This window comes from Triticum aestivum, chromosome 4B (assembly GCF_018294505.1).
Source record: "Triticum aestivum cultivar Chinese Spring chromosome 4B, IWGSC CS RefSeq v2.1, whole genome shotgun sequence".
Classification (NCBI taxonomy): Eukaryota; Viridiplantae; Streptophyta; class Magnoliopsida; order Poales; family Poaceae; genus Triticum; species Triticum aestivum.
The window spans coordinates 475022996-475046099 of NC_057804.1; the positions used below are offsets into that span (position 1 = coordinate 475022996).

The following is a 23104-nucleotide window of genomic DNA, read 5'->3' on the forward strand; positions in this document are numbered from 1 at the left end:
TCATTTCCTTCTGCCCCTTGATGGGTTTGACACTCTTACTTATCGAAAGGACTATGATCAATCCCCTATACTTGTGGGCCATCAAGACTCTTTTCTGGCGCCGTTGCCGGGGAGTGAAACGCCTTTGATAGGTGGAATTTGGTAAGGAAACATTTATATAATGTGCTAAAATTTATTGTCACTTGTCACTATGGAAAATAATCCTTTGTGGGGCTTGTTCGGGGTATCTTCACCTTGACCGGAAGCAATAAGAGTTGCTCCTCAACCTACCAAACCTACTAAAAAATATTTATTATGAAATTCCTTCGGGTATGTTAGAGAAATTGCTAGATGGACGAAATTTGTGGATTGTTTAAACTAGTAGGTTTATCTGAGGATGGAGTTAAGAGGAAGGAGAAAGTATCGCTCAAGCTAATGATAAACCGACGGATCTCGGGTAAGGGGTCTCGAGCTGGTGATCTCGGCTCGATGTTTAACATGAAGTAAAAGGGATGCCGTTTTACCCATGTTCTGGCCCTCTCAAAGAGGTAAAACCCTACGTCCTGCTTGTATTGTATTGATTGTGCATGAGGTACAAAGTACATGATGATCTACCTCGAGATCATATGAGTGAGTTCTAACCTTTAAAAACCTTGAACGTGCCTCTATAGACTAAACACCTCGGCTTATATAGGCACCGGGGGTAGCTAGGGTTACAAGTAGGTCACCTACAACCAGTGATAACATATGCCGATTATTCAAATATGCCTTGAAGTGTACGACAAGTCTTCGGAGGATTCCATCTTGAGTACACCGAGAGCCAGGAAATGTGTGGCATGTTCTATGGTTGCTGTTGGGTCCTCGGCCCGGCCCATGACTGGCAGGCCGACGTGGTGTGCACCCTCAATCCAGGACACCATCACCAGGGGTGTCCTTGAATGACCAACCCAGTAACAAATAGTATGTACTTAAATTACCACCTGAATATGATGAAGATATTTAAGGAGATTATCCTTTTTCTTTGGCAACCAAATATCTCCATGATAACTGGTCATTCTTGTCCATACCTTTTGTCTGTTGTTTTAGTAAGTAAATCAGACTAATTATTGTTTTTTGTAGGGTTGTTAGGATTTTTTTGAGTTTGTTTCCATTTAGTGCCACAAGGTTGGGACGTGATTGTTTTCCATATTGTTCTAGGATGTAATCAGGCCCAAATATTGTTTCTCTGGGTTGCTTTGTACGGTAGGTTAATGATTGAAGATGGATATATTGTATTTTACTAGTAGAACACCCGTGCGTTGACACGGGCTCTTCAAAATTTATATCAGTATCTTTCATTTATCATCCTCTCATCTTAGGTGAATCTTGGGTGCTCTAATTAGCAGCACAACAATCAAGTATTAAGAAATTTCACCGAACCAACAATAACAAAGAATATGACATCTATCCTACTAATAAAGGGAGGTCATACTTTTTGTTCGGCATGCACTTCTGCAGAAAAGCCCCTATCCATTTTAGAATCAACCTGGCACGTGAAAAAATACATCTCTAAGGGTGCGTTTGGCTCACAGGAAATATGTAGGACTTTTAAAGGAACTGTCATCCGTAGGAATTTTTGCCTTGGTGCTATTCGGTTCACAGGAAGCCTGAAGAATACTTCAAATGAAACAAGGCCTTCTCGTATTGGTTTTGCTTGAAAGATAGAATCCAGTCAGATCTTATGTTTTGACGAAAGCCTGAGGCGAGCCGGTGACCAGTTCAATAAAAAACTTCATGCATGCATTGTACTCCACTCAAAAAGACATAAAATATTGTGGTCATGTACTGCTTCATAGGCGTATCTTCCTGCAACACGAACAATCTAATTTTTTTGGTTCCCGTGTTTCTAGACTCCATGGCAATCCGGTAGCCATCAGCCATATCCCTACAAAGTTTTTCTTTCCTTAGTTCTCTCTCCCTGCAAACCGAACGAAGCCTAAAGTGGGAACCATCCGGGGCCAACAAGAACTCAAACTCCTATCCAGTCTCGACTTCATGCTCTTCCACCTCCATTGATAAAGACGGGTCATCAAGGCTTTCATCACGATGACCTCGAGCAGACGCCGATATCCCTTCCCGCATCTACCCCTAACCCCTGCTGCCGCCTGCACTATCCTTGCTCCTCGGGGAAGGGCGACAATGTCCTCTGTGATGGCCACGACCAGATCCACGGGGAGGCCACATTCTTCAATGGGAACCCAACCAAGCACACCACCCCCCACAACCATTCAATCCAAACTCTAACAACGTCAAGACCTGCCATCGATCCATGAATCAGGCTCACTGCATCCAGATTCACTACGAGTCCGCGATGAGTCTGTAGTCAATGTATTGTCGTTGGCTATCCCCACACCAAGACCATCGTCTCTCCCCAAAGCAACAACACCATCCAGCAAATCACCACCACCGCTTGCGGCTTGCCTACATAAAATCACGAGAAATCCCCACGGCAGTGCTGTAAGACCACCTTGGCGACCTTGACAGCGACCAACTGGTCTAAGTTCTAAGCTACACGCTCTATGTAGAAACCAATAGAAGCAGGGGCGTGGTTCAGATTTGTTCTTCATGCGCGTGCATGCCCTACTACCCACCAGCTCTTGGTCTACAACTCACCTCTGACTGACCTCCCATAGAAGATTCGGGAAAAAAACTCATCACTTACATTATCATAGCCGCACATTCCAAGTCAAAGTAGAACATATCACAAGGATTCTGTGACAACCAGCCATGGCCAGATCAGTTGGATTTTAATTTCGTTCCATCTCATATTCCATCGCCCACTCTCTCTCAATGGAAATTAAACTTAGGCATGTCACAAGTTGTCATTGTTGTTAACATTTAGAAATTTAAATCAAAGGAAATCTGTAACTAATCCCAATGCTTGCATTAAGGTGTAAGTACATGAACTGTAAATGCTGCAGATGTAGAAGTACCACACAACTATGTCACAGCCCCAAGAAATATTTCTCTGCTATCCTTCTTGAAATTCTGGAAGAATGCATATATACTATCCCCAATTTCACTCAAGTGTATTCATGAGGTATGATAAGCACGAAAAATGAACTATGGCAGTAACAACAAATAACGGCAAAGAAGTAACTGCAATCAGTGCAACCCACTACATCCACCGGCATGGAGATCCTAATACTTTTGTACCCTTGACTTTATATTTTTTCCGCGCCACCAACATTTTTATATCATTCATTATGCTTTTCTTCAAGGTTTCATGTGAGAAGTATGAGGGCACTGACACACACTACAATAAAATTCTCAATAAATAAGTCTCGTTTTTATTTATATCTAGTAAGTAAAACTCTGGGATACCAACATTAAGTATCTTCTATCTCGTAAGAAAAAAGCACATAAAAACCAAATGAGAGCCCCCAAAAGGGAAGCCTATCATAAATTAGTTAAGAATCCAAATCACCGACATTATTCCACAACGAACTGATCAAAGTTTCGACATACAACTCATAAAGTATTTCATTTCTCTCATACATAAATTAAAATAGCTCAACAAATCAAGTCCGAACCTGAACAATGGAAATTTGTGAAGAAATAAGTGACAAGAACTTATCTTATTAGTGGCATGATTTAATAATCAAACGATCACTTTCATTTGCATTATCAATATTTTAGCGCATGTTCTTCCCATACATAACAGTAGACTTGGTACAAAATTTAGTAACCTGCTGTCAAAAAATTAAATTAAATTTAGTAACCTTAAAATCTTCAAGTATCAATCCTTAAATTCAATAGTACTGCCTAATAACCTGAACTTGTATTCGGAAGTGATATACAAATGGAGGGGGTACTGCCTAATAAATTCAAATTACTATACAAATTCAGCCTATGTGCTAAGATTTTTTTCTGCACATCGCTCCCGTTCACTTTCAGTTAGACTCATGGTTAGGCCCCCGTCAACCGGCAACACCTGCACATGCGGAATTAAACAAGTTGGTAGTCATTTCCGATGAATTAGCAGTATAGTTTGTAGAATTAATCATCTTCACGACATATCCTTCCGGTAAGAAGAATAAATTGTCAGTTTAATATAGCCAAATAGATACCAGTCATAGATGTATATATGTTATGGTTCCCAACTCAATTAATTTTATGAAGGTAGAGTTTCATCAACTAAATGAGGGACATTTGTACCAAAGAGAATCAATCGGCTTAAATAGATTGTGTAATATGTTGCTGGAAGAGGACGACCCAGTAAACCTTATTTCATCGGCACCAACATGTCCTCGTCTTAGCCCTTGTGCTCCTGGCGTGGCATCATGGTCGATGATGGCTCCAGCCGCCAGAGCCTAACCAGCCGCCACGTGAGTACGTCACGTGACATCAGCTCATCAATCCATCATGGTCCGCTACTCTAGGCACACGCCTCCGCTTCTTGCCATCCACGCCCCAAGGCTGAATCGCAATTTCACAAGAGAATCTATTGTTTACATTACCTCTTGTTTCCTAAGCATGCAGAGTTCTTTGTATTAAGCAAGATAGATCCATAGCAGACACAGTTCTAACTAAAAAAGGTGTACATGGTCATCAAGCCCACAACATGCATCCATTAAGTTTAATAACTGATGGGCAACATTTTATGAGGAAACAAAAAGGCTTTTCCTATCAGCATCTCGGCAAATGTTCACCCAGTGCTTCAAAAAAATGTCAATGGCAGATCTATGCTGCATTTTCGGGTGAACAAAAATCTAAAATAGATTAAGAACATGCATCTATGTTACTATTCATAGAGAATATATAAATTTGAAAAACATATGGAACCATAGTAAAAAGAACAGGTGCATAATGCATTCCAATTGTGATAGAAAATATGTCATCAAAGAAGATGAAACCAGAGACTATTTTTATACAATATAACAAGTAGTACAGAATTATCAACCATAAAATACTTGCATGTCACAACTCCCAAGTCAATCAAATTCATGTTAGAACTATAAGCGTGTTTTTGTTACACTATATACCTGTCAATATATCAAGCAACTCGTCTTTTTCTTTGTTTTTCAATAAGCACAAACATGAACTTTAAACCTCACCTTTTGTGAAGAGAAGGATCCACAGAGCTTTGCAGCTCTATACATTCTTGTTGCGACGTAATATTATGTCATCAGTTGCAACGGGTTTTCCTTCAAGGTTGCAGACTTGTGCTCATTGCGAATCCGTAAGCAGGCAATCGAAACACTCCATGATTAGCTTCCAAATCCATAATTTCAATAGGAAAAACTGGGAACAAAAAGCTACAAAATTTATCCATCTCTACCTATCTCTAGGTGCAGGGATATACAGATTAATGCAATAAATTTATACTTTCTATGTATTAGTTTGTTTCTTGCATCAATTTGATAAACAAACTGGGTTGCAGTGGTGCTTCAATAGAATAATTATATAGGACACAATGGCACACACGACAACATTTAAATCACGGCTCACAAAATTCAGGGATATGCATACAAACAAAATAAATGAAAAAGTAAAGAACCAAACCTGCATTAGTGCATCGTCCTGACTCCAGAGCACGATACCGAAGTAGATGAACACCCTTGAGGATAGGGCAGAGCAAGGAACCTCCCAGGCTCAAAATCAGGGTGCATACCGGCACCTCCAGGAGCGCGTCCGTGCGGCCACCACTCCATCCACTATGGCAACTGGCCGTGACAATGCAACCCCCGCTCCATCCCCTCTCGCAAACGCTCGGGCCGTCACGAACAACGAGTTGTTGTTGCCTCTCCTCTCAGCCGCCACTCCACGCAATCGCGGAGCCGTCTCTCGATCTCATCGGTCCATGGCGACTTGTTCCTCTTGAGAATCACCTTAAATCCATAGTACAAGAAAACAAGACCTCTCTGGAGCTCTAAGTGGGTTTTGGGCATTTAGATAAACTATCCACAAATGGCTGCAACATGAAAATATTACATATTTTTTTAGAACACACATCAGAGCTAATACACACACGCTAATATCAGTAAAATTTAGACAAGGAAAAGTCAGTCTTTGTATTTTGAGCTCTGTCCTGGCGAAAAATATATTGTTTTTTGAGCTGGGAAAAGTTGATAGATACTAAGACCAAATTACACTCATAGCATTGTAACATGGGAATGAAAAGATAAGAACCCCAAAGTATCAATACCTTAATTTCAGACCCCTGAACCTCAGCAACTTTGATAAATTTTTCGCCATTCACTGAACTTAACTTCGTCAATGTTTGTGGTGAAATAGCACATTTCACTTGGTGGGGAACGTGATAGTCACACATTAACCTACAAATAAGCAGAATAATTCCATGTTTTAGCAATTCAACTCCAGGTTTCTTATTTTTTTAAACAATTGCTTGGCCATTGTACACTAATAAATGTTCCTGAAGATGGAGGACAAATACATGAGATTGCTCTGTACTACAAAGGGGTGTCATCAAGTTATCATAGCCATAGCCTAAAAAACAAAGCACCACTGACCAAACACATCTTGCCCATTTTGCCCAATAGGAACTTCAGAGGAATGAGATTGCTCTGTACTACAAATCGGACACAGTGGAACGATCCTTCTCAACAGAGGCCGAGGGTCGAGGGTCCTGTCTCGCCGGCCATGGATGCTCATGGAGTGCGAGTCTAGGCTCTACGTTTAAATCAATTCTTACTACTCCGCACAGTAATTCCCTGTAGCGCGTGGACACCCAAATACAACCTATGCAACAAAAATTAGACCAATATTAAGTGCACAAACAAGACACAAAGACAAATATTAAGTGCCACACACACGGTCCCTACAAAAATTCCTGAAAAAATAAATTTGAACTACTCAACCCTAAATAAAACTGAAAAAAAAATCAAAACCTAAGCATTTCTTTTAGAGGCAATCAATATTCATTGAGCTCATATTTCGATTTCAGATTTCAGTGAGCTGAGCTGCTTGGAATGATAACAAGTTCAAATCATCGATCTTGACTCAAATAACCCATAACATAAAGTTGCACGTAATTCAGGACCTACAAGAATCGAGTCTATGCGCACATGTCTATGCATGAAACATAATGCAAAACCCTGTCGAATTGATGCCCATATGCTTTTCTGGTACCTCAAGCATAGCGCAGAAACTAATTAGAAGACCTTGTATCACAAAGAAGAATTTTATGCACAAAAATCAATTTGATCTCTGCATAAAAAAGACTGAACTGGTTTGTTGTTTCATGCACAAAAATCATTTTCATCATTGCCTCTAAAAGGACAGTTTACAAAAAATCAATGCAGGTTATGCATCAGGGACAAAATATAGTACCTTGGCCTCTTACAGAACATGGCATCAAGCATTGAGGCACCCGCATCACCCAGACAATTTTTCGAGACTTCGAAGGTAAAGGGCGCTACCTGTCCACACGAAGTGCGGAACGAGGACATTTTCAGCGAGATCTTTTATGATTCTTCTCCATGTTTTTAATCTCAGTTGCATGGGCCACACCAGTTGCATTTTTAAGCTCACAGAGAACTAAAGAAAAATTGCACTCAGACCTGCATACATCTGAACTCAGTAACATAGAATTTGAAAAGACGATTGCACCTATCATACATAGATTGAATGGACGTGAAGGATCATATGATGCTTACCTTCAAGGTGTTCCTGAAGATTTCCATTGGAACATACTCCACATTAATGCTTTATTTTCCCCTTCTACTATTTCAGATTGTGTACCACATACGTATAGGTATCGTAAATGAATAACATGGTTAGATTTCACAAGAGTTGGATAGCAACTTCTACAGTCAATGTCTGGTAAGTTACTCATAGTACTGACTATACCTTATAGGATGCACCAATGATGGTCAATAGTAACTTTTAGAGACCAAACATGTCGAAGTTGATCTTGATGGTTAGCACATCAAATTGTTATCTCAAATGTTACCGTCCATAAAAGATGCAGAAAATCTCCAACAAAAAGAAAATACATCACTCTTGCAGTAGTTATTATTACTCTAGTATTCTTCAATTGTTATCTCAAGTGTTGTATTCTTCAATTGCAGGCCCTCAAAATGTGGCAACTCAGTAGCAAATTCAGCCAAACAAGCTCCATCTGCAAAATTTTGTGAGGATCAAAAGAATATATTATCTCTCTTATGACGATAAACGTATGTACAACAACGGTTATTACAAGACTTCCAGCGCCCATAAACAGTCCAACTTATAAAGGTTATCACTAAAAAAACATAGTTTCAAAAGATCAGAATTTATCCTTGGAACAAATCTTTCAATAAACTGAAAGCATCATACGCATAACGAAAGCACTGCCCTATAACAGAATGAACAAGCTAAAGTGAATGCAAGCATGCTTTTAGTGCTTAGTCTATAACAGGCGGGTAAAGTTCCTCCTTGTTCCCATGTTGTTCATCATCCCTTTTGAAGAAGAAACATCGTCTCGATGTAAAATCATGGTGATTGACTCAAGGGAACAGAGAGCAAACACACCTCCTTCAAGCGAATTCAACAATTGACAGCTCCTTCAAACGAATTCAACAATTGATGTGCTGCAGCGAGCGATGGTTTATGATCTCCCTCGCCAAATTTTCATCAATCCGCATACACATCAGGACACCCAAAAATTTTCCCTGTTACTAAATTTGCAGCATGAGAATCCTGACGAGTTAAGAAAAACTCGACCGAGCGTCCCATGTTTGTAGTCCTACGCGAGGCGGCGTCTTCAAAACCCAAAGTGCCACCATTTTCTTTATGTCCTGGAGAAAGGCTTATCATAAAATTTTGCCAAAAAATTATTAATCAGAAATAACATCACAGTATATCCATCCTCTTGCTAAAAACTATCTGAATCAAACAAAGATGTAATTTTTCAATATCAGTATACAAGAATGTTTACCTGTTGTGTGATGTTCTCCATCCGATTTGATTGCTGTAAGAGAAGGTAAATAAAATAAAACTATAAAAACGAGCAAATAAGCATCACAAAAGAAATCACATGGCAAATGCATAGTACATAAAAAGGTGCATGTGTGCTGCCACAGGACAACTTGTTTCATGAATTGTTACTTTAAAGAACTATACTGTTTTGCGGAAGATTAGCATATACTTCAGATACTATTTGAATAAATGTAAAAGGAATATAAAAGCACCTAAACATTTGTGTGGTTAGAATTCCAGAGCAAGAAATATACCATTACGTTCTTATGCTGCAAAGGAAATATGGAAAGATTTAAAAAGGGGAGTAGTAAGGAAATAGTACAACACGGTCTTCTCCACTAAAACAAATGGCTATAATATCTTGTTCATTGTATTTATGAGAAATAAGACATATTCACCACTTATTTGAAATCGGCTTCAAACTCCATGCGGTGTTTGATGTAAAATAGGTCACAAAGAAACAAAATTTTCATCTCACAATTTGATATGAAAAACTGGTTCATTTATTACGACGACTGGAAAGAAAATGTATAAAAACTAACCAGTGAGAGCACTGTTTGTGAAAAGAAAACATATAGCACCTCTCAAAAATAGAATCTCTAATTGTGATTTATTTACAGTACAATATTTTGTTTCGGGATAATAACAAAATCACAACCATAATAGATGATTCTGAATACAGTCTGATGGTATTTAGTATGATATAATTTTTAACTCGATCACTCAAAATAATATGGTTAATTATCAGAAAACGATGGTGTATGTGCATGCCAGCTACAAAGGTAAGCAACTAATGCATGTCATATAATCTAATTTATAGTATTATAGTCAGAGATTGGGATGTGGATGAGGATGCGAGCCCTCACATGCATTGCCGTCTGCACAGGCTTGTTTGCTGGCATCCATAGCTCCTGCTCGACCCTTCGACTGCAGCATCCCGGAGAGCACACCGAACGGCTGTTGTGCCTGGCAGGAGAGCACGTGAGGGACGCATCGACACACACACATCAGCAAGCAAGCACAGACGTGTGTATGTGTTAGGTGGGATGGAGAACGAAAATAAACCAGTGAAGGTGGGACAAAAATTAACCGTAGAACGGAGACTACCAAATGAGACATTAGGAGTAGAGATACTAACAATAAGACATACGGCTCGTCTACACGGACTGTAAATCTTACCCAATAGCTGTAGGATTATGGCTCCAAAAAACACAATGACACACCCAACAAAAAATACCTTGCATGGCCACTGCTGAACGTGGAGTCTACACCAAATTTGACACTACTTTCAGACTCGGTTTTAGTCTGCTACGTACTAAAAGATCATACCACGAAATTAAAGAGGAATCCAGTTATCAGAGTAGCATGATTTCCTTTCAACTTATTTACATGACTGATGGCAGCTGATCTGTAACACTTTAAAGTCAAACAATTTCAGTTAAACTATCTAGCTCGCAGCTTCCTAGCTAGTTAGCCTATCTAGCAACATACCAAATTGAATCAACACTAAAATTTATTTCAACATTTTTGTAGGGTAAATTTCTTGTAACCTATCCACACAAAATAGAGATGAACAATCCCAGTGATGGATCAAGACTAAAATTTCTGGTATAACAAAAGTGCAGTTAGAGACATGCGCCCAAGGAGGCTCTCACCAGTGGTGCCGGCCGTGATGGCGTTAGCACTCGTGCTGGGCATAGCGTCATAGCCATCGTCTGCCGACCGGAAGCAGCAAACCTCCCAGTCCAGCTTCCCTGTGCGGATGAGGACGACGACGACCCCGACGCTGCCGTAGTCGCCGCGGCGGCGCTGCACCAAGTACTGCTACCGCCCCTACATTTGGTCGCAAACAATCGTTTAGAAACCGCAGATTCAGAAAGAAGGGGAGAAGAATTGCTCTCAATCTCACACCCATGAACAAACCAAGTCGCACAAGGAAGGAACTCACCAAGATCCAGCCAGCACGAGACCCGCCCGTGGCGGCGAGGCTGCCGCTGTACACGTCGCCGGCGTACGTCCCGTCATCCTCGTCGTCGGTCAGGAGCGCGCGGCTCCGCGGCCGCACGTGCTGCCCGTCGCCGTCCATCGGTGCCCGCGGGGATCGCTGAGTCGGAAAAGAAGCAGGCGCCAAGGTAAACGACGTCGCCGCCGTGGAAGTCGGCCGCGAGAGGCGCGCCCAGTTGGTGTCCCGCCTCTCGCTGTCCGTTGCGCCACCAGTTGGTGTCCCGCATCTGTTGCCACTCGCCGACCCCTGCCATGGGAGAGGAGAACCTGGGGGCGCGTGAGTACAGGCTACGGGGAGAAGATGAGTTGGGTCGAGGGCAGGGAGATAGCGTTACCTGGGTCGTCGCTCATCGCTGTCGCGGACGCGGCGCTCCTGCTCGTCTACCTCCCACTTCGATCTCCTCGTGGAATCGGTGAAGAAAAGAAGAGACGGCAAGGGCGCAGATCCACCGCTCCAATCAGATCCCTTCCATTCCCTTCCCTCCCTTGGGAGAGGGAGAGAAGGTGAGGGGGAGGAGGAGGCCGCCGTCGGTGTCGCCATGGCCGGGCAGGGCTCCTCCCGCCTGCCCGCGACGGGAGGTGGCGGGGGCGGCAACGACGGGCGGCGGCGTTTGAGGGAGGGGATCGGCGGCGGCTGCGAGGGCGAAGAGTCTGGTGTGGCGTCGCTCGAGGGCAAAGGCTTCGCTCGCTCGTTCGCAACGCACGGGAAACATCTGGCTAATTTTTCGTAGGTTAACTGTCGTATATTATTTTCAGGCGCGAGTTTTTTTCGATGAACCGGAGGGTTTAGCACTGGACATAATGGGAGCATACCGATTTTTATTTCCTGATTCGAGGGCGGATGAATCGAGGGGATGCGGGAGGTGGGATCGAGGACGAAAAAAACCTGTTTTTGATGGGACAAAAATTGATCGGCGGATACTACCAACTGCTTCATTAGGAGTAGAGAAAATAAAAAATCATATTGTAGGACCCTGGACTAGGGCGAAAGTCTTTTTTTTTAATAAACACGCGGGCAAAAGTCAGGACGACACCCATCGATTTATGTGATTAGTTTTAGTGGGCCTTGGAATAAGGCCCAACAGGTAAGAAAATAGTCCGGTTCCACCGCGGGCCGGACCGACGCGTAACAAGTCTCGAATCGGTGTCCTCCTCGGAAAGCAATCCAACACGTCCACGAAGGCGACACCGCAAATAAGAACTCCACCCCTCCTCCCCTTGGATCAGCTTGTTCCCCAACCCGAACCCAACCCTCGACCGCAGCGACTCACAGCGGCGCAACCATGGTGCTCGAGGTCAGTACCGCCCGCCGGCCTCCCAGATCGCCTCCGCCAAGCTCCTATTCCTAGCGATTTCTCACCGTTTGTTTGGTTTCCCCTCCTTCTGCAGTCGACGATGATCTGCATAGACAACTCGGAGTGGATGCGGAACGGCGACTACTCGCCGTCCCGCTTCCAGGCGCAGGCCGACGCCGTCAACCTCATCTGCGGCGCCAAGACCCAGGTACCGCGCACCCTCCGAACCGATCGATCGATCGAGTCCCGTCTCGTTGTGTGTGGGCTAGGGTTTTGGGTTCCGGATCTGACTCGTTTGTCGGTGTCCTCTTGCAGTCGAACCCGGAGAATACGGTGGGCGTCATGACGATGGCCGGCAAGGGCGTGCGCGTGCTTGTCACTCCCACCAGCGACCTCGGCAAGATCCTCGCCTGTATGCACGGTAAGCTCCCGTCAGTACCCTAATTTCCGGCGTACCGGCGCAGAAGTTTAGGATTTGAATGTAACTGTGCAAGCTCGTCGAGCATGGATAGGACGAATAGTGTAGTCTTTTGGATGGCGTTTGGTGACAGTACGACCCTTAGCAGGCCTTTGCTTCACAAAATATGCTAGTAAAGTAGGAAGGAATTATAGTTCTAATTGATATCCAACAAATCAATGCACAGGGCTGGAAGTTGGAGCTGAAGCAAACTTGGCCGCAGCTATTCAGGTTGCTCAGCTGGCGCTAAAGCATCGCCAGAATAAGAGGCAACAGCAGAGAATTATTGTTTTCATTGGAAGGTATGTTGAGGAAATGAGCAAGATAACATCTATGGACCCTATTTTGTCTGAATTATAGCTAATTTTGTTGTCCTCATATCTCAGCCCTGTGACATACGACAAGAAGGTCTTGGAGACAATAGGGAAGAAGCTGAAGAAGAATAATGTTGCCCTTGACGTTGTTGATTTTGGTGAAACTGATGATGAAAAGCCTGAGAAACTGGAAGCGCTGATCGCTGCTGTGAACAGCAGTGATAGCAGCCACATCGTCCATGTCCCTCCGGGTGACCATGCCCTTTCTGATGTTCTTATAAGGTAACTAACTTTCTTTCATATCCTTGGGGCTCTAGGTTGATATGACGATGTAATTTGGTTGACCGCCTTATAACCCCTACCTGTTTCACAGCACTCCTATCTTTACTGGTGAAGAAGGTGGAAGTGGCTTTGCTGCTTCTGCAGCAGCTGCTGCAGCCACCGGAGCTACCGGATATGATTTTGGTGTGGACCCAAATGTGGATCCAGAGTTGGCACTTGCCCTACGGTTGTCTATGGAGGAAGAGCGAGCTAGGCAAGAGGCTATCGCGAAAAAGGCTGCAGAAGACAACAAGGATCATGCCTCGAGCTCTACTGATGCTATTATGGCTGAAGCGGAACTTACCTTAAATGCTCCTGCTGATGTTGACGCAGATCTACTGAAGGTATTTTCATCATCCAATGCCTAATTCCAAGTTGGAGTTTTCTGACCTTGAGTACTATTTCATACTCCCTCCGTCCCAAAATTCTTGTCTTAGATTTGTCTAAATACGGATGTATCAAGTCGCATTTTAGTATTAGATACATCCGTATCTAGACTAATCTAAGACAAGAATTTTGGGACGGAGGGAGTAATAAACTAGATTTGTTTTAGCTCCATCATGCTTATGGACTGCCTAGTACAATATTTTATCTGCTAATAATGGTACTTCTGTATTTCCTAGTGATCTACATGGATAACACTATTGCGTTACTTTTTATAGAGAAGCAAAAAAAGCTGACTTGGTGTTTGTTTGCCATTCCACTCATAATGATAACACATGTCCAAGTTTTGATTTCACATCCCTGTAACAACTTCTTACCTAGTTCTTTCTTGGTTTGTAACTACTATAGAACTAGGTTACAATTGTTAATCTTCCCAAAACAAAATGTAGCAATCATTTGGTTTGCTGATAAATCTTGTGGGTGGCATCTATGAATCTGTTTCAGCTATATCTTATTCTATCGATGTTTTTTTGAGTAGTGATATCAGATTGCTAATAGTGTAACCCACAGGATGATGATGATGCTCAGCTACTACAGCAAGCACTCGCTATGTCAATGGATGAGGGTGCTTCAGGATCTGCAGCTGTGGCTGATGCTGCTATGGCAGAAGCTGCTGCAGATGACCAGGATTTGGCATTGGGTAGGTCCTTCTATTTCTATTTCTTATTATAAATTGGAAGTTTATTTCATCAGATGTAGGAGAAGACAAATTACCAATCTTTAGTTTAGAGACATCAGCTTGTCCCATATTTATCTTTATGTAGGAAAATATTTGCTTATAATGCAATTTCACTGAAATTCATAGACCACATCCTTTGCCTGGCTATTTTGTTTGTTTGATGATCGCCAACCAAACTGTACCGAAAAGTTGCAACTGCGCTGAAAGAAAAGAAAAGAACAATTCTTTTTGTGAAGAAACCTGGATGATTAGTATTAACTAACCTTAACAGTAGGCGCTCAAGTAAAATATCAGCAAATGTTCAAAAGATAAAGATTCTTGCTGGTTGTCATATATCATAATTCCATCTTTAAAAATGTCCAAATATTGCACGTTGAATTGCCCCTGTCTCTTATGTGCATATGTATAATGTATAATTATGTCTTTTTCTTAGTAATTGTTATATCATGCAGACTTGCAAAACTTTTGTCTTAGCCTCAGATTGAGATGTTACATGTTCTGATGTGTATTTTTCTATGCTGTATGCAGCTCTTCAAATGTCTGTCCAGGACGCAGAGGTGGCTGGTCAATCTGATATGAGCAAAGTGTTTGAGGACAGGTCATTTGTGACATCCATCCTTAATTCGGTAAGCCTTCTCATAGAAGTTAAAATTTAATACCAGTGTCATGTAAATATGAATTTAGCAGTCTCAGTTGCTTATAATTGGTTCCCCTTTGCTTCTTATTTCAGCTTCCTGGTGTTGACCCCAATGACCCATCTGTGAAAGATCTACTGGCTTCTTTGCATGGCCAAGGAGAGGTAAGAAACCTCTTTCCTATCCTTATGAGTTCCTTTTGTTCTTCTAGTCCAGTAATGCCATGATGTAACACAGTAAATAGTGTTTTTGTCCTTTTTACCTTTTTTTTCGAAATGGAGGCAATTTTTTTGCCTCATCGATTAATTAAGAAGAAGAGAATTGCCCAATTAATTATGGAAAATCGGGCGAAAACCATCTTTTTACCTTTTATAAGGCTGTAAGATTCTACACATATTATGACATCACAGTTTAGTGTGCTAGAGTTGTACCCTCGTCATTCGTTTCATGTCATCTTTCTTTTTGTATGCTGAAAGGATCTAGTTCTTATGGGGACTGGCAAACAAAACTACCTCCAAAATTCAATAAATAAGTAATGAGTATATATTTGTATCATGTCATCTTCAGACAATAGTTATGTCCATGAAAATGGTCGGGAGTGCAATTTCACTGCAACATATATTAAGCATCTTATTAGAAAAATATTGGTTAGTTGATAGATTTATTATAATAAGCGATGTGATTTATGTAGCAATCACGATTTCTTTCCCATGCATCTATATCTTTTATGTTCTCTGCACAATCTTTACCAATTCTGACTAACATTTGTCTGGCAGCAGGAGGAGAAGAAAGATAAGGAGGACAAGCCAGACAAGCCTGAAGATGGGAAGAACTAAAGTCCCTTTGTTGCTTCATGTAAGACTCCAGTATGGTGAATCTTTTATCCATTGTTGAAATAAACACGTTGCGTAGAAATATCTTCCTTTGTTTGTTCATGTAAGATCAAGTACACAGCAGCATTGTTTTTAGGAAGATGTAGTTCGATGCTAAAAAAAAACCTGATCTAGGCTTATAAATCTACTATGTACCCAACAGGATGAAAAGTACAGAGAGCTGTTATTTTTGTTTGTTCTGAACCACATCTTCCTAACTACATCAGGCAATTAACATCTATTTTCTCGACTTGCAGGCGCATGAAGAAGTGAGGAAGATTGCTTACATTAGCTGCTTTTACACTCGGGCTATGAATTTACTTAATCCTCTTGTAACTGCGTTGATAACTCAAATGCCGATAGAATTTGTATTATGTTTGCTCTCATGAACGCTTCTCCATGTTTGTCTTAAGTGATTACATGTTGCAAATTCATTTGTACGCTTTCTGTTGAATGTGAAACTGACTACATTGACAGCTTGTGGCTAGCATCGTTAAAGTAGGCATTGTATCTGCTCCACTCGCCCCGGTTAGTAGCGTGGGACATGCTAGCTTAACCGTGTATTGTATGTCCGCGTTCAGTCTCTTGTCTGCAAACCATCGAATCCCTCGAGAAGCTTTTCTAGATGCGAAAAGTAATTGTGGAGATTCGTGCCTGAATGTCGCTGTCCGTTGGATCTCTTCCCGGATCCATGCAAAACGATGAAGTTCAAAATTAGGCAGCGCTCGAAGGGAACATATGGATCGAAAAACATATGCGGCATCTCCTCTTCTTTGGGGGCAGGCCGGCGAGGGCATTGACGGCCAGGGTTTGCCCGGGCTCGTCCACACACGGATATCATCCACGTTCCATGACCTTGTCGTCCATGGCCCATGGGCTACAACGAGGCGTAGTGCGACTCGGCCTCCATGGCGAGGCGTGCCTTCGCACTCTCTCTCATGGCGGGCAAGCCAGGCCTCAGACTCGAGCCCGACATTTGGTGGAACAAAGACCTAGTGTAGGGGTTGCTCGGCCGTGCCTCGAGCCAGCCGGACGACTGTCTCCTCGTTCATGTAGCGGACTGGGTACTAGTCGACCAAACTCAAACCCGTTGCCCACCATGTTGAAAATGGTCGACGATCACTGGAGGAGCGGGGCGGAGCGCACTGGAAGTGGAATGAAATGGCAAATATGGCTAGGATTTGGTCAGGGGTTCAGATATGGACATGATATACGTGAGGGCGAAGTGGGACGATCTGACGTGGTAGACGCATCTGGACGTCCCAAATCCATCTAATATATGGGCTAGGTTTTAGATGTATAGGTGACTTTTTTGATCGGACTGCTCTAAACATTTAAAAATAGTTTGAGGGGTCCAATTGTAGATGCCCTTAGTAAACGGGTACATTTTCTAGCACATCCAGGGCCTATAGTCCGGCAATACTCCAATGACATCCCTTCTTTGTGGTTTACGAATTGAGTAGTACAATTTGTCATATTAGGTACTCCCTCCTTTTCGGTTTATAGGGCTTATCTCAAAATTTTAATTTTTTCATTTTATAAGGCTCAATTTGATTGTTTTCCATCACATGTTCAGATTCTAAAGTACATTAAATCATTGCATGCAAGTATTAAGAGAAAATTGACCAATGCATGTATTTTATGCATGCATGCATTGCAACTAATGCATTGATAAACATAGGGGGTGTTTGGTTCCAGGGACTTTTTTATGTTGGGACTGAAAAAGTCCCTAGCAAACCAAACAGGGTGGGACTTTTTTGAGACTTTTTGCTAAAAGTCCTTAGAAGCACCTCCTTAAGGGTCTTTTTCCAAAAGTCCTAGGGACTAGAAAAAGTCCTAGGACTAGAGAACCAAACACCACCATAATTTTTTGAGGAAAGCAAGAGCATTAATTAGGTGCTTTTGCAAAACTACAAAAAGTATTCCACCACTCATCATCTATCTTGATTGGTGAGATTTTTGAATTGAGGCCTATAAACCGGAAATGAGGGAGTAATACTTTCCCTGTGTCTCAACTTTATTATAATTTATACTCCCTCCGCTTTATATTACTTGTCGTGGCTTTATCATATTTGCTTGTACATTCCACACATTCATTGACGCGTCACATCGCCATTTCCAACAGCAATCCATGCACGAACTGACGCGTCCGCGCCTAATTACAGCACTGCATTTGGACGCTAACCACACGAAGCCAACCGGGTGCTTCTCCGGCCTTCCCGTCCTTTGGTTCCTGTTAGACAAGCCCTCAGAGCGTCCGCTAGCGAACTCTCCATAGGCAACCACCCTAGGACCCTCTCGCCGGTGCCCCGCCTTTGGCCAGCAAACGGGTACAGCACTGACAGGAGGCCCTCGTCGCGTTTCTCTTGTTCTTCTTCTCCCACTGCAGACCGACGGCGAAACGACGACCCATCGCTCTCCGGACCCTTTTCCAGCCAGCGGTGGCGTCCTTTCCCTTCATCGTCGTCGGCGGCGGCTCGCGCGTGCAGAACCGGCGAGCGTGTCGCGCACTCGCGCCCATGAAGATGAGCTGTCAGCGTTTGGCCGAGTCTCCTCGTCGGCGAGTGTCGTTCCTCGCGTTGATCCGATCCCGTCTTCATGCTCTCCACGTCAACCGAGTACCTGTGTCCAGATACTTTGCGCAGACACAATACCGCAACCTTGTCGATTTGTATTTGACCTGCGCATCAGATGTCTCCGTCGTCCTTCTGTCATCGGTGGCCCTACCGCTGCACGTCTGCATTTTGTTAGGGGACGCGGCGTTCTGATCGCGTCCAGATAATAAGTGCGCGCCGTGGTTCAGTCGTTGACGCGACTAAAATGATTATTTAATATGCAATACAAAATCAATTGAATCGTGGGCACAAGTCAGAGGAGAAATTGAGAGAAGAAGAAAAGAATTACGTACAAGCAAAGTAAAATGCTACGAGATAATGAGATATTGCTGGCTCAAATTGAATTTAATTCTGAAAACCGTAGCTGACAAAAATGTGCCCTTATTTCAGTTTGAGAAACCATGATTCCATCTTTTACCCGCGTGGTCTGTGGTGATTCACAGATTCACGTTGACCTAAAATCAACTGAAACGCAAGGAAACATCAGCAACGGAGAGCCGCCTACTGACTGGCCTACAACCCGATGGCTCATGAGTGAGCACTCGCGCACGTCAGAGCGCCAAAAGATGATTACTCGGAGTAGACATAATAGCAAAAGTAGGCTCTTCATTTTTAGCCATACCTACCTGACTGGCTTTAACGAGATTCGTGCTTATCTTCAAAGGAAAAATCGGGCTCCATTTAGTGGGCGTAATCTCTATTTACGCACACAGATTTTGGAGGATCTTCACAACTAGAGCCCCCTCTGTATTTCAGCTGATCATGTCTACTCCGTACTGTGCGGCCCGCCCGCCCACCAGAAAGTAATGCCACCGGCGACCATGTGGCAGTACCACTTCTGCACCTCATAAATCGTTCATCAATCTGCTGGTTGAAACGGAGCCCCGCACGGCCGGTGCGCGACCGCGAGCAGCTTTCAATTTCGCGCCAGCGGGTCTCCTCGTCCCACCCAGAAACTAAAAAAGAAAGCAGAAAAAAGGGCTCTGCCCTGCGCACCAGCAACTGTCTGAGGTCACCGACGCACACGTGAAACCGAGGAAAAACGGATAAAGCATTGAGGAGCCCCCGTCCCCAGTCGCCACCGCTTTCTCTTCTTTTCTCGCGGCAAATGGTGAATTGGTTGGATTTTTTTTTTACCTTTGCTCCCTTCTTCCCTTGGAAGCAAAGAATGGGTGGGGGAGGGGGAATGGGCGCGCACGGGTCATGACGAGCCTGCGTAGATCCTAGGCGGGGCGTGCGGTAGCTTCTTCCATGCCCCACGGTCGCGTACGCCGGTGACCAGTGCGAATCTTGGTGCAGGATCGTCTTGCCGACGGCATCATCACATTCACTGCCAATTCAGATCACCATGACGATGATTGCACGCCAGTGCGTGCTACTGCTCCTCGCTGTGGCGTGTCGCATCTTCGTTATATTAACGGGTGAATGTAAAAGGCGCTCTTATGGATAGACATTAGTGATTAACGACGAACATTTCGGTGGAGCAATCTAGGCAGGCAGACTGTTATCTTGAAGGGATATTCATTCACTTGTTCAGATATCTATCTAGTGCAAAGCAACAAGAATTCCATATCTGTAAAATGTGATAATAATTCTTCTGTATCACAAAAAGTAGGAGTACTCTATTCCCTGTTTTTTTTTTCCTTTTCTTTCAAGAGAAATGGAGAGGCAACGCAGCACAAGGAAGGCATGTGTGGGAGGGATGCCCGTACCCCCAGTTGCTTCCTCGCCTTTTCATTTCGTTTTATAATAATAAAAGGAGGAGAATGGAATTTTGGGCTGCTTGCCACACTTCTTTTGTATAAAGCCGACCCTGCCCCCTCCTCACCTAATTGTCAAGAGACAAGAGGACTGCCAAACCCACACCCATACAAGAGGCAGGCAAGGGGCACCCTCCTCAAGCCTCAAGCAACCAACGCAGTTCTTCCACCGATATTTCCTTCCCTCGCCGGCACCGCCGACGATCTGCAGCCATGGCAATGGCTTACAAGATGGTAAGGATCCATTCAGGCCTTTACCACTGCCGCTTTCCTTGACGCGTCTGGGGCATGGGGCAATTGACCATGTTTTATGATGATTTTGCGGCGGATGGTGTGTGCAGGCGACGGAGGGGATGAACATCAAGGAGGAGTGCAAGCGGTGGTTCACGGAGATGAAGTGGAAGAAGGTGCACCGCTTCGTGGTCTACAAGATCGACGAGCGGACGCGCGCCGTGCTGGTGGACAAGGTGGGCGGCCCCGGGGAGGGGTACGACGAGCTCGTCGCCGCGCTGCCCGGCGACGACTGCCGCTACGCCGTCTTCGACTTCGACTTCGTCTCCGTCGACAACTGCCAGAAGAGCAAGATCTTCTTCATCGCATGGTAATTATTCACTCCTTTCTCGTTTACTACTTATTACCGTCAAATCGATTAAATCATGGCGTCTGATCTTGATTATTAGCCATAATTATTGATGCGGATACCGCGATGCTGGATGGTTTCTTGGTTCCGGCGGCTAAGCGTTCCTTGCTGGCTGTACACTGTATGTGTAATTGTGTATTATAAACAGCTTTGATTGTCCGAACCGTAAGGGTCTAAGTTTTTGCCTGTCAGCTCAACTGCTCTTTGGAAGATATGCAAGTCATTCATAAACTACGGCAGCCGCCAACAAGAAACTAGCTAAGATACCAAATCCTCTTTGGTCCTCTGCACTATATAACACACTAACGCCAAGTTGGTAGTAATTACATGACGTAAGTGCAAATTAAATCAAGCAATTGACCATAGTCCTACCAACTACCAAACAAAATCGCAATCAAGCAATCACACGTTGCATCGTCACTGAGACAGAAGCCCAGATTAAAATTAAGATAAGATGGGGAGCATCTCCTCTCAATATGCTCACACCAGACGATCGAGGTGCATCGAGAAATTGACAGGAAATCTGCAGACCAAATGGCCTGACCCGCATCCTTATCACAAAGGAGGAACACCGAACACGCATCAAACTTTTCCCATTTTCCACAAGAGTTGGTTGTCTGGCCCATACCCCGCTGCCTTGTCAAACTCAAACGCAGCAGGTCTGGTCGAGATCATGACGGGGGCCAAACTTTCTTGGCAGGGCCACCATCCTTCTCTTTTCTTGCTTGCTTTGCTTTGTCCTTGCCGCGGCATCTTTGTTACTGTTGTCCTTAGTACTCATCCCTGCATTATTTTTCTCTTAACCCCCACAGCTAAGGCGGCCTCTTTAATCAGATCAGATCTGGAGACCTGTATCCATCTGTTGTGCAGATCTGTCTGTCCTTGTATATTAGATTTATCGCCCCTCGTCGAAAGCAGGCACCGCCCATACCAGTAACCTTTTACGATTGTCTTTCAGTCAACATTTCACTGGCTTAATCGAAAGTGCGCAGCTTGATCGATCAGTTCCTCCTCCTTAGATTATCTTATCAAAAGCAAGCACGATTAAAGCACTTGACAACAGAACTGGGTATTTAAGTACTGTTAGGTTAGCAATAGCAAGCCTGTCCAGTGTCCACCAGCAGCCAGTCTCCTTTTGTTAAAGCGCTTTGGCTTTGTTCGATGGCAACTGCTGCTGGTGCATCGGTCTCACACGAGTACATATAAAGTAGTTTCATCATAATTCAGTGGGATTAGGATGCAGCCACAGGCAGTGCGTTGGGTCGATGGGTTGATGATTGATGATTTGTTGCTCTGTTTTTCTCTTCATTCAGGTCGCCGGCGGCGTCGAGGATAAGGGCCAAGATTCTGTACGCGACGTCGAAGCAAGGCCTGCGGCGGGTGCTGGAGGGGGTCCACTACGAGGTGCAGGCCACCGAGCGCTCCGAGATGGGCTTCGACGTCATCAGAGAGCGCGCGCAATGAGCGAGCTTGCTGCCGGGAGTGAGTTTTATGTCTGCAGTCTGCGCGACGATCGCCGCTGTACTATAATCGGACGGACGCTGATTGGGGCTGGTTGGGTGTGCTCTGCCGGCAGCCTCGATGCAACCTGACGAGGGTTTGGGCTTTGATTTAGAAAAATTATCCGTGGTTTGAGATTGTGCCGTGTGATGTATAGGCGGAGCTGAGAGAGTGGCAGCGGATTAATGAAACGTCCCATCTCTGCGTGCGACGTGGAAATTCCACTGACGCTGGGGATGCCCCGACTTCGTTTGCTATTGTGCTTCAACACTTCAACCGTTCAAGATAGTACTACTACGGTTGATTGCTTTAGACTGCCTCTTGGTCTGGTGGAATTATTGTTCCAGGTGTTCTTCGCCTCTGTTACGCCCAACTCAAAGCGGAATTTGTAAGGACACGGGAGGCTCTTCTTCAGATTTTTGCAAGGAACTAGAAGGAGCCGCGCGGTTTTTCCGTGGCGGCGTGTATTTTTCCTGCGCCAAATCTAAAACATGGGCATCACGGAGACAACATAATTTTCTCTCTTATAAAGATCTTTATTATGTTTAGAGAAACAATTAAAGCGCATTCCTAGGACAAAAGCATACACCAATCTTCGTATACTCAAACTGTAAAAGAAAATCATAAT

At 43.9% G+C, this 23104-nt stretch overlaps 2 protein-coding genes and 1 long non-coding RNA gene across 15 annotated transcripts; 2 read left to right on the forward strand and 1 right to left on the reverse strand.

The window, feature by feature from the left end:
* Positions 1 to 3698: 3698 nt before the first annotated feature.
* Positions 3699 to 11664, reverse strand: LOC123092795 (uncharacterized). Of its 12 annotated transcripts, none has more exons than XR_006444847.1 (14): positions 11280 to 11664; positions 10889 to 11211; positions 10596 to 10773; positions 9807 to 9906; positions 8900 to 8932; positions 8494 to 8770; positions 7831 to 8101; positions 7638 to 7701; positions 7312 to 7541; positions 6492 to 6720; positions 6167 to 6296; positions 5076 to 5932; positions 4243 to 4488; positions 3699 to 3952 (listed from the first exon to the last, which is right to left on the reverse strand). It is a non-coding gene; the product is annotated as an uncharacterized lncRNA (long non-coding RNA). The 12 variants fall into 12 exon arrangements; XR_006444854.1 differs by lacking the exon at positions 6492 to 6720 and having other exon boundaries at positions 4243 to 4437; positions 5076 to 5262; positions 5524 to 5932; positions 11280 to 11663; XR_006444849.1 differs by lacking the exon at positions 6492 to 6720 and having other exon boundaries at positions 5076 to 5262; positions 5524 to 5932; positions 11280 to 11663.
* A 399-nt stretch (positions 11665 to 12063) lies between these two features.
* Positions 12064 to 16437, forward strand: LOC123092794 (26S proteasome non-ATPase regulatory subunit 4 homolog). 2 transcript variants are annotated; one of them, XM_044514621.1, is made up of 11 exons: positions 12064 to 12239; positions 12334 to 12447; positions 12555 to 12660; positions 12884 to 12998; positions 13083 to 13292; positions 13384 to 13675; positions 14286 to 14415; positions 14983 to 15080; positions 15185 to 15253; positions 15866 to 15944; positions 16219 to 16437. In XM_044514621.1, exons 1-10 carry the CDS (start codon positions 12228 to 12230, stop codon positions 15923 to 15925), a joined length of 1206 nt encoding a protein of 401 aa, XP_044370556.1. In that variant the 5' UTR covers positions 12064 to 12227; the 3' UTR covers positions 15926 to 15944; positions 16219 to 16437. The 2 variants fall into 2 exon arrangements, with proteins under 2 accessions (XP_044370556.1, XP_044370557.1); XM_044514622.1 differs by having other exon boundaries at positions 12096 to 12239; positions 15869 to 15944.
* Positions 16438 to 20307: 3870 nt separating this feature from the next.
* On the forward strand, positions 20308 to 22871 carry LOC123092796 (actin-depolymerizing factor 5). The gene is made up of 3 exons (XM_044514624.1): positions 20308 to 20570; positions 20678 to 20937; positions 22290 to 22871. The coding sequence occupies exons 1-3, from the start codon at positions 20550 to 20552 to the stop codon at positions 22438 to 22440; spliced, it is 432 nt and encodes a 143-aa protein (XP_044370559.1). The 5' UTR covers positions 20308 to 20549; the 3' UTR covers positions 22441 to 22871.
* Positions 22872 to 23104: the final 233 nt, after the last annotated feature.

What these genes read in the sequence shown, in the direction of transcription:
- LOC123092794 (XM_044514621.1), top strand. An exon ending in ATTATTGTTTTCATTGGAAG is followed by an intron (nt 12,999 to 13,082) that starts GTATGTTGAGGA and finishes CTCATATCTCAG; the next exon opens with CCCTGTGACATACGACAAGA. An exon ending in CTTTCTGATGTTCTTATAAG is followed by an intron (nt 13,293 to 13,383) that starts GTAACTAACTTT and finishes CCTGTTTCACAG; the next exon opens with CACTCCTATCTTTACTGGTG.
- LOC123092796 (XM_044514624.1), top strand. Translation starts at nt 20,550, where the DNA reads ATGGCAATGGCTTACAAGATG. An exon ending in TGGCAATGGCTTACAAGATG is followed by an intron (nt 20,571 to 20,677) that starts GTAAGGATCCAT and finishes TGGTGTGTGCAG; the next exon opens with GCGACGGAGGGGATGAACAT. An exon ending in AAGATCTTCTTCATCGCATG is followed by an intron (nt 20,938 to 22,289) that starts GTAATTATTCAC and finishes CTCTTCATTCAG; the next exon opens with GTCGCCGGCGGCGTCGAGGA.